The 14233-nt window shown below is 34.4% G+C and overlaps 1 protein-coding gene across 2 annotated transcripts in view; it reads right to left on the reverse strand.

Moving 5' to 3' along the window:
* m (miniature) overlaps positions 1-14233 on the reverse strand; it is a 111793-nt gene that overhangs the window by 40907 nt on the left and 56653 nt on the right. For both annotated transcript variants that reach the window (XM_065366579.1, XM_065366578.1), the window contains exon 2: positions 13102-13197. In XM_065366579.1, coding sequence (XP_065222651.1) covers positions 13102-13197 — 96 coding nt within the window. The remainder of the gene's footprint in view (positions 1-13101; positions 13198-14233) is intronic.

The following is a 14233-nucleotide window of genomic DNA, read 5'->3' on the forward strand; positions in this document are numbered from 1 at the left end:
CTTACTCTTTTTTTACAAAATAGTTCAAATCAAAAGTCATTTTTTTACCCAAGAAATGCAAAAAAAATTCATTTTTCAAAAGATTTAAATTCTCGCTTTTCAGCTCGACAATATTACGAAAGATTTTCATTTTTTTTTCTTCAAAAATTACTTACCTATCCAAAAGTCGTTTTTCTGCTAAAAATTGCAAAAAACTGAAAAGTATTGCTTACGCCAAGATCTAGTTTTTGGACTTTTTTTGAATCTCGTTTTTGAACATTCTTTGGATTTTAAACACAAATTTTCAAAATCTTCTGCCAAAATCCATGTAAAAAAGGCTTTATTTAAAACATAAAACAGTTTTACTTTGTAGTTTACATAGTTTACATAGTCTACATAGTCTACAATGTCTACATGTAAACTATCGTTGTCTACAGTAACGTTGTTTACACGTAGACAAAGGGTGTAAAGTAGACTATATAGTCTACTTGCCAACCCTGGTCGTAACATACATATACAGTGGAGTCTCGATAACTCAAACTCCGTTAACTTGAAAACTCCGATAACTCGAAGCAAAGTCTGTTTCCCTTCAACTCTCCATAAGACTCAATGTAAAATTCACCTTTACCTCGAAGTAAAAAGTCCAAAAACTCCGATAACTTGAAGTAAAATTTTTGAAAAAAACAAGAAAAAACCTCTAACTCGAACGTTGCAAACATTTTGTCTCTATAACTTGAATTTCTAATTGAAAACACTTGTAAATTTGAATCTCATTGATACAAAACTCTTTCAAATTCACATATTGGTTATCTTCAATGCTACCTATTGTACAATCTCATTCCATACTTTACTCGTACATAGGTATAATACGTGTTTCCATTTTATTCTGGTAAAAAAAACACTCATCTAATTCAAAACTTCGCTAACTCGAAATATACCAAAAATTAACCTCTATAACTCAAAAACTCTGATAACTCAAAGTCAACTCCTTCTCCCCTCAGCTTCGAGCTATCGTGACTCCACTGTAGTATTTGATAACAATAAATAACAACCGAAAGTAATAACAAACGTTTCTGGTAACTAGAATGAGTGGCTGCGTATTTCTTTTGTTACAGAGAGCCACTACATTACTCCCCCTTCAGTGGAGAAGCCGTGATTTTGAAAAACAATGAGACAGCATGAGTCGATTTTGAATTGGTTAGTCGATGACTGATGTTGAAATTGGTTGATTCTGAAGAAAAAATGCTGATTCAGGATGATTGAGGTTGCATCTATGAGAATGTCTGACCAGATTGCAAATTGTGAACTACCAGAGACTAACAGTTGAATCGTTGATATTTGCATTGAGATTGTTGGTTAATTTGTCTGATGAGGCGAGTGAATTTTGACAAAGCGTATGGGGCTCACTACTCCACGTCGTTTTGGATTCTTGCACCCACGCTGACCATATTTTGCGGATTGAAGTCGAAATTATTCTGGCCAAAGTGGCGTCAGTGACTGTGTTGTTGTTGTTGTTGTTATTATTGCGTGATTGAATTAAAGTTTTACATACAAATGATTTTGTCTTTGATACGCATTACTGGTTTAGAAATGGCATACTCCATCACTGTGTTGAGTAGGTGTTCCAACGTCGGGGTCACCAATTTGTACCATATGGTACATATAAAATTGTAAATGTGAAGAGCTGATGAGTCGTTAAGTCATAACGTACATATATTTGATAACAATAAATAATAACCAAAAATAATAACAAACATTTCTGGTAACTAGAATGAGCAGCTGCGTATTTCTTTTCTTACAGAGAACTGCTACAATTATCATTCACCCTGACCAACCATAATGCTTAGCAGAAAACATTTTTAGGGTTTCACAATATTTCTGGGCACCCTGTAGGGTAGGAACAGGAGAAGGGAACTAAGGGAAGGTAGGTGAAACAGCAATAATTTAAAAAAAAAGGTGGACAAAATTTGTAGTACCTCACATAGCAATTTTAGCCCCCCCCCCTCCTCCTCATCCATTATAAATATGAGGATTTGAAGTGACACTTCTTCATGCTCGTATACCTACTTGTGCTTGTGAAACATTTTTTGTGATACTCTACTTTCATCTTCTGAACTTGTTGATTTTATCATTTGAAAAAATTCCTGAAAATAATTGTTGTGAAATCAGGTCATGCTGAAAACATACCCCTCCCTCCTCCTCTGCTTGCAAAAAATAAGAAAAGTATTATAATCCTCGGATTTGGTCCATTTTCATAGCACTATTTAGTAGATTTGACTCCCCCTCCCCCTTCTGGATTATAAAAAAGTAGAATTTGGATTTTTCAAATTTTACAATCCACCATTAGGTATTTCTAAGGCATTAAACTGGAACCTTTATAATCTGACGAGTTAAGCTAATCAGTATTTTTTGGGGGGATCAAGGGAAATTATTCTTTAAAGGAAGGGTTATTCGGAAGAATTCTGACACCGATATTATGGGCCATGGGTGTAGAATGTGAGATGGAAATTGCAGCCTTTGAAAGACTGTGTTACCAAAGGCTACTAAAGATTTCATGGAAGGACTTTGTGGCCAATAAAATAGTTCCAGCAATAATAGGAGAAGAACAAGAAATCATAGTTGAAGAAATTAAACAATATGAAAAAATGAAGTATAGGTATAGGTACATCACATAAAGTTACATCATCAGATATGCTTGGAACTGAGTCAGTACTAATTGTGGAACTTTCAACTACAGGAGGGTTAACCCAGCTCCACTGCCGAATCATTGAATGAGTCAAGAATAAGCCAAAACACTCAATTTTTAACTTCCCAAATTAATTTAGTTGGAAATTGCGCTGAAAGCTCCAGATTAGCTTGAAATGGTGAAATTTGGATTCAGGGGTCCCTACAAATAAGAAAATTTTCAATTTTTTGAATTTTTTCCTCAATATTTACCTAAACATGCTGATAAAAAAAAAAAGTTTTCGAGAGGTCCTCTGGAAATCGAATATATATATAGTTAAACTGTTTCACCAGGCCAAGATTAACTCATAGCTCGGTTTTCAGCTGCCTCAAATAATTTTCACACCTCTTGGAAAAAGTTTAAAGTTCTTGATAATCGATAAATCAAAATACTTTTCTGAAGGCTCCAGAATGCCTTGAAAGGGTGAAATTCGCATTTGAAGAATTTTTTTCGGACAAGATGCAGCCATTTATAAAAATTTCAAACATTTCCTCATGAACAGAAAATTTTGGATTTTTTTCATTTTTTTCCCTCATAAAATATTTGTGCTGAAATAAAAATGCACTCGAAGTGTCTGCCAGGAAATTGACCTAAATGTGGATAAACTCTTCGACAGGTCAAATATAAGCCACAACTCGATTTTTAGCTGCCCAAATTGATTTTCATGCCTTCTGGATACATTTTTAGAATCATGGAAAAATCGAAAATTACACTGGAGACTCTAGAATAACGAGGAATAGAGAAATTGCGTTGACGATGTTGATATTACTCTTAGAACTAATTGTTATCGTTTTCACAAAATACCAAAAAATCTTGACTTCAAATTTTTTTGAAATTCTTATCTCTCTGAGCACATCTAAATAATTTTTTCATCTGATCGACAAAACTACTCATCACTACCCCTCTCTGGTCGGATCATTCGCTGATCAATCAAAATCAAATCAAAGCAATTGTATCACTACAAAATCCTCTACAAAAACAAGAACACTGCTGAGAACACAGCATGCCCACTAACATAACTTATCATCATCAATGAGCAAAACGATGCGACGCATTACTCAGTACACGAGGCGATGATCGATGTAATGAAAGAACCTGTCGCGAGCAGCGAATGGTACTCGAAGCCGATGGCGAATCCGTGCAAAATGTACGCGGATGCTTTGCTTTCTACGTAGTACACATCGTTACACGTTTTCATCGATCTCGTATCCGACACTTGAATCGATCTACGTCAATGAAAAAATTTATTCTTTCACCAAACGTTCGGTTAAATAATGTGAATAAACTGACCACAGCATAAAGTACGAGTACATTCACTGGGGCACCACATGCGCGAATTTACGAACGTATACGCGAAAAATCTTTATCAAATGATTAATAGCTTAGCTGGTATCGTGACGATGATGAATAATAATTTCGTCTGTTAGGTCTCTTACATGGTTGTTATGTTTGTGTACTATGGATACGGAATGGAAGGCGATTCGCCGATACCACTGACCAGTTTTGAAGAGATCGAATTAGCCTAACCGGTGTCTTGGCTGCGTGGGAGGTTCGATATAGGATAGGAATTAGGAACCAGTCTGTTAGCGTACTATAGCGACTTATTACGGTTTGTTAAATTAATTTCACCATTAGGTAATCCGATAGATAACTAATTAGGTACAACGTGATTCGAGAATCGAACGTTTCGAAGGTCAAGTTCAAAGGTGTCGTACTACATTCTGTTCCATGAACTGTCCAAAACTACTCAACAGTTCCGCAATTCCACATATTTGAAGATTTTTTTTTTTTAGAAATTGTCATCGACGAGCAAAAAATCACAGTCACAGTTCATCGTACCAGTACGCATAACTAGCGACCAGTTATAAATATTTAAACAAATTACGCTCCCGGTAAGGTTCACAAGCGGCTAGCACGTTTACTGCTCCACGGGATACGCCACAATGTCCGGTTAGAAGATGGAAAACGTATTAAATAAGTTGGAAACTCTTTGGAGTATCCCGCTGTTGCGATTACGCCCATAGAAGAGGGAAAAAATGGTGTTATCGAAACAAGTCTCCTGGTTTTTTTTTACAGCAGCATTCGAGCAAATTCGGCCACTTTAGCAAAAACAAATTGCCCAGCCGAAAAACATATTTCTGGGTTTCAGAAAGCAACCACGGCGAGATTGATTCGTTGACATGAAAATATAATCTCGTGATGTAGCTCGTCTCTTTCTATCTTTCTCTTTCATGAATAGCGATAAATTGCACGCAAATTCATATACAAGATTGCCGACTTGTAATCTTTTCTTAAAGCTGGGTAAGTGCCGAGTGGTCGTTTTGCTTGATGATTTCTTACTCTTCTACTGTATGTATATGTATGGTACGAGTAACTATCTACGCAGTGTGTGCGTTAACGTGCTGGATCTAATTTTGAATTATGGCTTATTCTTGAATATTTTTTTCCCTATTGCGAAATAATTATGTACTCTGGGTATCTTGCTAAATAGCTAATACTTACTATGTTTCAAGGTGTAATTTCTTTAAAGCGAGGGTGTATAATGAGAAGCGTCTAATTTACTATAGATCACAATGGATGTAATTTTATTTTGATGGGTTTGCTGATCTATAGCATTACCTTACCTGGCATGAGAATCGTTTGATAAAAGACTCGTCATTTCAATTGAAGTTTGCAAAGGGAATTTTTAAACTGGCTCAATCTGATTTGAATGAAAACAAACTAGATCGAGAAAGAAATATCCTAAGACCCTCGTGGCCAAAATTTCAGGTCCCAAAGTCCATTTTTGGATTTTTGGCAAATTTTTAAAAATTTAAAAAATTCAAATTACTTTTCAAGAGCAACCTTTTAACTTTATCATAAAATATAAATTCCTTTGAGCAAAGTAAACCATTGTGAACGTTTAGTTTTGAGCCATTCTGGAGCCTCCAGCGATTTTTCCATTTTTTCCAGAAATTTCAAAATTACTCTGGGAAGACCAAAAATGACATTCAGAACTTATAAATTTGTTTGGTGCTTATTTGTAATCCTCTTGGCCGTTTTAGGTGGTTACTGTAAATTTTCAGGAATGCCTGCAATTCAAAAGTAAACTTTTGACAAATTTGTAAACTCCAAAAAAAGTGAAAAAAAAATTTTCAAAGAATGTTTAACTAGGGTCATTCCACGCCAATTCAATCAAGAAGTGGTGAGGGGAGTCGGCGATTTTTTTGTTGAAAAATTTCCTGTAGAAAGACCTTCCGAAAAGATGATCAATGGCGCAAATCGCAGCCCTCTAGCCCTTCTTTAAAGGCTGCTAGGGGCCAGGGAGTGTCAAAGTTTTCAGTCAACTTGAAATACTTATCATCAATTTCAGCAGTGCTCGAAAATTGGAAGGAGTTTATCATTTAAGCTTCAAAATTTTAGGAAAATCGAATTTTTCACTTTTCTTCATTTTTTATTGCCTCTGAAAATCACTACTTTTCCACTACTTTCAACATCGGCTTTCAAAATCACTACTTTCACTACCCTGTAGACGTAGACACCCTGTTCATGAAATGCTCCAGAAAGAGGTCAAAATAAGACAACTGAATAAAAAATTTTTTTTAATGTTTGGAATTAAAAATTAAATTTTTTTAAATTTTGATTTTTTTGTGATGAGCTCATTTCATCCAGTGAACGGAGTTTTTCAATTTTTTCAACGAATACGTAAAAATAGGAGTCAAATGGGTCAACTTCACCGGTCACAATTTTTTTCATGTTTTAAATCAAAAAATCGCATTTTTTCGCGAACTTTCAATTTTTGTAAATTGACTTTACGAAAGAATGTCATCCCAATTTTTTAATATGTTGTTCAGCATGAAAAGTTGTCCATAATATATTTTTTTCAGAATTTTTGAGAGTCAGACCGATATGAAAATTACGTTTTGAAACTTTTCGAGCTAATTTTTCGTACAAAAAAAAGTGGCAACACTGATTTTTATGATATCATCAAAAAGCCTTTCAAAATTCCAAACTATTGGACGAAGTTTCATCATGGTAAGTATCGCGGTTATCGAGTAATCCACTGCTGAAATGGATGATATTTCAAGTTCACTGAAAATTTTGACACCCCCCTAGCAGCCTTTAAAAATGGACTAGAGGGCTGCGATTTGTGCCATTGGCCATCCCTTTAAAAGGTATTTCCACAGGAAAAATTTCAAAAAAAATCCGTGCCCATTAAAGTTACATGTTCTAATATTCATTTTTCGCCCTTTCTAAAACGATCTGACATTTCTGAAGAATATTGAAAAATTACTGGAAAAAATTATTCAGATTGGTTCACTTCACTCGAAAAAATTTATATTGCATAAAAATGTTCAAAAATCGACCTTAACATAGTTTTTTAATTTTTTTTTTAATTTTCAAAAATTCCCCAAAAATTTAATAATTTCAAAAAAATTAACTTTCAGACCTGAAATTGTTTCAAAATCAATATTTGAAAATGTTCGAAGTTTGAAGCTGAAAATTTTCAAATGTGTCCCAACTTCACAGACTATCAATAAATTTTTCTTCAAATTTAGCCAAATATTCAAAAATTTGAAATTTTGACAATTTTTTATGCAGAATTTGGATCAAACAAGAGTATGTCCTAATTTTTCATTGAAAACGCCAATTTTGTCTTTTTTATTGGTTGTTATTGTGCAATTTAATGTTTCCCAATTTAAAAAAAAATGAAAAAAAAAAGTAGGTACAATAGCAAAAAAACGCGAAAAGAATAGGTTTGGTGGCAGATGAGATACGCGGTATGCACCACAGAAGAGAATTGATATAGTGCGCTGCCCATTTTCAACCTGTTCATCACACTAGAGTTCGAGATTCATTGAATAGCAAATACATACAACAGGTTACGTTGTACGGAGTAAGATAATCACTTTTGTTAGCTCAAATGGTAGGTTTACTTAAGTAAATTCGTCTATGGTGTTTTATAAATGTCACGGTCATCTACTTCGAAGATTTAGCCATTTTGGACGGCTGCTGCGGTCTCTCGGCGCAGAGGCTAGGTAATTATTATAGCAGACGATATACGCGGATAAGAAAGGTAGCTCGCGGAGAAAGATGAAAAAAAATTATGATTTTTTTCTTCATCCCATCTTTCTTCTCATTTACAGATACAGAACGTATAGGTAGAAGGTAGGAATACGGAGATGCGGTTTTTTTTTCATCTATTCTATTTCGCTCTGTGACTCACTATGGATGTGTTTCTTAGTTACTTATTGGACGCAAACAAACTAATATTGTTAGTTTATCCGAGAAGCGTGTACTAGTATAATGATACGTTGTACACTCACTTACTATACAGGTATATCTATCTACAGGTGTCTATTAGAGTCCAAAACTCATTAACGCTTTCGAGAAGCTAGATGTACGTCGAGTTGTAGGCTATACCGTCTATTAATAATAACACGCGGATGAAATTAATTTTACGAATTTAATGGTTGAAATTTAAAGCGAACCGACTTATTAATTGAACGGGCGCGAATTTTCATTCTGTGTAATGTATTCAAGTTCAAGTCGAGCTCAAATACTTATACATACTCGTGCATTCACTTTGGAAGACATAAACGAAAAATTATAAAATTTGATGAATTTGACTGAACATTTTCAATTACGTAGTTGAAGATATTGAAAAATCAGTAAAGACTACCCGGCCGACCACTTGAAAAAATTTGAAAAACAAAAAATAATGTGGCCTGAAGTCGGCAGCCTGCGTTGCTTTTAGCTTCGGATTAAGTAAGTAAAATCAGTTTGAAATTTTCTTCCAAGGTTTTTAAATAGAAAACAGTGAAAAAAAAAATTGAAAAAATTCCATGGATTGGTCCCTTTATGGTCAACATGTTGAAGAATGGGGTGGGTTGTCGTTGACCTTTTTTGGAAAATTAGAAGGGAGATTCCATAAAAAAATGTGAGGGACCGTCAAAAGACTGCAGGATAAATTTTAGATCCCTGACTTGAAGCGTCACTTTTCTACAGTTTGAAATTTCAAAATACCAATAGGTGAATAGGTGCTAGGTACATTTAATACAGGAGAATTAGGTGAAAAATCGCAATAAAAAAACATTTTTACCTAGCAAAGATTTTTTGGCGGGAAATTGTCGAGGGTGACCCCCTGAATAATTCCTAAACGACACCGATGTCATCAAAGTAACTTTATTTCAAAATTAGTGAAAATTGAGGAGGGGCTGAGGGGCTCTGGAGAAGAATAGGTGAGCGTAGCAGAAAATCTGAGGTCATATTCGTGCTCAGCGGTATCGAATCATATGAAAACGATACCCTACTCATTAATAGTTATTTTCCCCAATATTCCCATTTCACCCCTCACCCCCCCCTAAGATACATTATTCCAAGTATTCACCACGGCGCACCAAAGCAAAATTTTCTAATATAGTATAAGATGTTTGGGGGCCAAAAATACATCCAAAAAACGTGTTTCTAAAATCGTACCTCACAATCTTCATTGTTAATAGGCATAAAAAAATGAAAAAAACGCGTTTTTGAGGGGTAAATATGAGGGGAGGGGGTTGAAAATTTTTGTGGGGATACCTACTAAGGATATACATAACTTCCAGAAAACTTTTCAAAATCGAATGAAATGGGGCTGAGAAAAGTGTTATTGAAATTTCAAAAAAGGGGGGTTCCCCAGAAAGGGGAGGTGGCGTGGATCTGAAATTTTTCACGCGATAGTTTCTCGATGGTACCCACCTTCCATGCTAGTATCAACCCGAACGCTCTCGGAAGCCATTTCACCCTTCCTATGCGACGATAGCTTTTTTGTGTTTTTTAGAAAACCCCTTTCATTTGAATGGTTCTAGCCCCACCCCCTTCGGGGTAGAAGGAAAGTTGATATATCACTAGTTCGGAAATTTGGCGTAGAATAAAAAAGTACTGAACTGTTTTTGACGTAAAATCACCCCCTGAGGAGAAAACTGCGAAAACCCCATTTCGGGGGGGTTCAGTCCCCCATAAAAAAATTAGCAAGAGGGGTACGGGGTGGTAACTCTTAGGAATTATTCAGGGGGTCACCCTCGACAATTTCCCGCCAAAAAATCTTTGCTAGGTAAAAATGTTTTTTTAAATGCTAATTCTCCTGTATTAATTCAGAATCAAAATAAAAAAAAATCGAAAAAAAGTTTTCGTTGATTATATGTGACGTGACCAGCGATACCATACCATATGTCGGCAAAAATTTTTTTCGTTTTATTGTGGTTTCTGGTAGTGTTTTTCTTCCTCTTTTCAATGGTGCAAACAGATTTTCAAAATATTAAAATCTGACAAATTTGCAAAATTTCAAAGTTGCGTATTTTTTGAAATTCAAAAACCAAAATTCTGAGAAAAACGTTTTTGAAAGTTTGGGTTATTTTTGTAACATTTTTAAAAACCAGTGAACAGTATTTTTTTTTTTTTTTTGATTTTCTTCATCTTTTAATGGTTTTACATCATAATATTTTTTTTTTTTTTTGACATTTTTTTATGAAAAGCACTTTTGTAAAACCGGTTTTTCACCACTAAAACGAAGTGTTTGAGATCGGTGGGTACACCCATTCCAAAGTATAGGCTTCATAGTATATGAATCGACAAAAAATTTTTTTTTGATATTTTCTGACTTTTTCCATGAAAACGCGATTATCTCAAAAAAAAGTTTTCCGACTTATGGTATGGTATCGCTGGTCGCGTCACATATTTTATTATACCCGCTTAGAAGTAATAAAACCGTTTTTGTTTTTTTTTAACCAATCCAACGGTTTTGCATGCTTTTCAAAAATAATGCAACAATTTTAAATCTATAAGAAGTACCTATTCAAAAGTTGTGTGAAATGTATTTTAAATTGTAAGAAAGTAAAAAAATGTCAGAATATAACTGATATGATCAATTAACACCAAAAAAGATATTTTTTTTGATTTCCAATGTTGGGACCTAAATTTTAAAATTTTAAATCCTAGTGAAATAGTAGGTAAGTAATGGTTCAAAATATCAGATTTCAAAAAAAAAAAAAAAAAAAATTCGAAGACAACCCAACTTATCTACTGAAGAATAGGAATTTTTTGGTTGAAAAACACGATTTTTTCACATGGGGAAGACTTTTTTTTCTGGTGTTTATAATTGCAGATGTTTGGGCGAAATTTTTTCAGCTCTAAAAACTATTTTTTAGTCCCCCAAAGATATCCGGCGAATATTCACAAAATCTGAGCCAAGGGATGATAACAGGTGGTGACTATTAGGGCCCTATAACAGGGGGTATGTTGGTCCACCATTTTCTTGCAAAAGCGAAAAACTATGACATTTACAAACATTTTACAAGAGTTCTGTTTTGTGGAACATGATGAAATTTCATGCTGTAGAGCCTAAGAAATCTGAAAAAAATAAGAAAAAACAATTTCATAATTTTTCTCATATTTTCAAAATCTCAGGAATTCTACTGCATAAAATTTCAAGATTTTTGCAAACTTGGTCACATTTTTTCATTTTCAACAAGAAAGGACTGGTCTAGTTCTTCAAAGTTCGTTTACCAAGAAGGGCTGGGAACGTTAATGTGAATAATAACAGGTCTTTGGTTAATGACTTATGCCTAATTAGTTAGATCGACAAATTCGCGTTAATTTGTTGGTCTTGTACAAAAGTAATGATAACGTCGTTGACAATAAAGGTACATTGTTTTAACGTTTGTACAGTGCATTCATTCGTGTACTTGATCCTTTTCTCTTATTCAGGGTTATTGATTGAATAGTGCACTTGATCTCCGTTAAGAACAGTTAATCGTAATACCTATCCGTGATAAGACATTCTTTAATCGTTTGGAATAATTAAAACGTACCATTTCTAGTGAGTTTCCTCAGCTTTATCTCACAGGGAAATGATAGGGCCGTCTAGAGGGGGGGTTAAAGGGGGCAGTAGCACATGTGAAAAAAGAAACCCCTATTTTTTACTTCTCAAAACACAAATATTCGAAACCTAAAAAATCAAAATTCGAAAAAATTCCATTTTCAATTCCAAGCATTAAAAAAAGTTTAAATTCATTCAGTTGTCTTATTTTGACCACTTTCTGACGTATTTCATGAAAAAGTTGATGAAAATCACACTCATAGCAAAAAAAAATTAAAATTCGTTTATTTTTTGAATTTTTTCGAATTTTGATTTTTTGTGATGAGCTGATTTCATCGAGTGAAGGGGTTTTTTCAACTTTTCAACGGATACGTAAAAATAGGGGTCAAATGGGTCAGCTTCACCTATCAAAACTTTATTTCATGTTTTAAATCAAAAAATCGCATTTTTTTCCCGCAAATTTTCAATTTTTTAACATCGACTTTACGAAATAATGACATCCCAATTTTTTAATATGTTTGTTCATCATGAAAAGTTGTCCATAATATATTTTTTTCAGAATTTTTATGAGTTGGTACTTATGATATGAAAACTACGTTTTGAAACTTTTCGTGCTGATTTTTCGTACGAAAAAAAGTAGCAACACTGATTTTTATGATATCACCAGAAAGCCTTTCAAAACCCCTAACTATTGGAAAAAGTTCCATTTTTGGAGGTATCGCGGTTATCGAGTAATCCACTGCTAAAATGGATGATATTTCAAGTTAACTGAAAACTTTGACACTCCCTGGCAGCATTTTAAAAAAGGGCTACAGGGCTGCGATTTGCGCGATTGGTCGTTCCTTCAAAAAGTCTTTCCACAGGAAAAATTTCAAAAAAAAATCGCCGACCCCCCCCCTATCACTTCTTTGTCGAATTGACGTAGAATGACCCACCTTTACTATCTACTAGTGTGTATTTTTGTAGTATATTATACTACATTACTACCTTACATATTATAAAGTATATACACACATACGTGAACCTATTATACCTGCACACTGGCAGCACATCGTATCATATCCTACAACCAACAACACGATAAATAGAAAAATCATCGGCTCGGCGCGAGTCTAATAATTTTTAAAAAATCCGAGTGAGTTTTTGCTTTTATCATATAGGCGCGGGCAGCGCACTTGTCTCATAAATTCCGCTAACTCGATTCTATTGCGGCATTCCATAGTGACACTAATCACATATTAAAACATGCTTTACGGAATTATTTATGAACTTGGTTGTCTTCCCAGGTGTTTAAAAATAACAGTAAAATACATCCGTTCATAACCTACCGAATTATATTTTTAGCTACCTATATTTCGACGAAAAAATTCCCTTTGTACCGCATTTTTATGTAAATTGAATGCGTTTTCATTACCACCTGTGAGTATGTGTGCACAGTACCTATACACGAGCATCTATCTATACACATTATTGTGTTGTGTGCAGTTTTGATCGATCATCGAGCGTAATCGTCGAAAATCAAAATGTACATACAGGAGAAGGTAATGTCGAAGGGACTTACCATAAATATCCATATGGAACCGATGGTCGCCACCAGGATTAGCGACATTGTCGGTCTCTTCAGACGCTGGTGGGATCTTGGTTTCGGTTTCGTTTCCTGAAACAAGAAAAAAATATATACTTACTTACTTAAAAAGCTGTACTAGTAACTGGGTGAGTTGATTTATTTTTACATAAAACATGTAAAGAAATTGATGATGGAGGTGGAGGGGCATTGGTGGAAATTAAAATATCACAGAACATTTTTCAATTCATTTCAAATGGGAGGAGGGGTGGTTGAAAAGCATTGAGGGGTCAATCGTACCTCAAAAATGAGGATATCTTCACACTCAATTTTCACTAATAAAAGGGTACGAAAGGACCAAACAAACGATTTTCATGAGAAGGTATTCAGGATCAATAAAATTTTGAGCCAATTAATCGTTCAACTTGTTTGATATTTTTCCACTATTTTTTTCATTTACGAGTAAGTTGAATTTTTTTGAAACAATGGCAAATGACAAATTTTTACAACTATTTACTATCGATTTTCCAATCTAAAACAATCGACTACAATACCATACACAATATACATTGTGTGCCATTATAGAACCCGCACCACCTTCGATCGATACCGATACAATAAACCAGAAGAAAACAGATGTATCTACAACGTATTCTAGACAATAACACGTAAAGAACTACATAATATAATACATTGCAGCAGAAAAAAAAAAGGTAAAAAACTACTACAACCTGAACAACCATTCGAACAATATTTATAATAAAATCTGATAATAAATTGGATTATGAATGAAGAACGCGCAGAACATCCCAGTACACAGTACTATGAGTATGATCGGCCGGCGTGCAGATTAAACAGCTATTGTTCAAAGGATACGATGATTTAGAAATCGTATCCATCTCTTCCTTTAGCTTTATTTACGCGTAATTTTATCCGCTAACTTTAACGTTGTACGTTTTGATTTACAGTCACGATGCGCCTCGATGGCTTTTATATAAGCCGTAGTAAAAATCCAAACACCTACGTAATTTTGATAACTTTTAAAACAATCTCGCGTATAGATCGACTCTACGACTATACGAGTATATTATATACGTTCTCAAATGGTCTAACTGATTAGAACTTCGCC

The sequence above is a fragment of the Planococcus citri genome, chromosome 5, assembly GCF_950023065.1.
Source record: "Planococcus citri chromosome 5, ihPlaCitr1.1, whole genome shotgun sequence".
NCBI classification, from domain to species: domain Eukaryota; kingdom Metazoa; phylum Arthropoda; class Insecta; order Hemiptera; family Pseudococcidae; genus Planococcus; species Planococcus citri.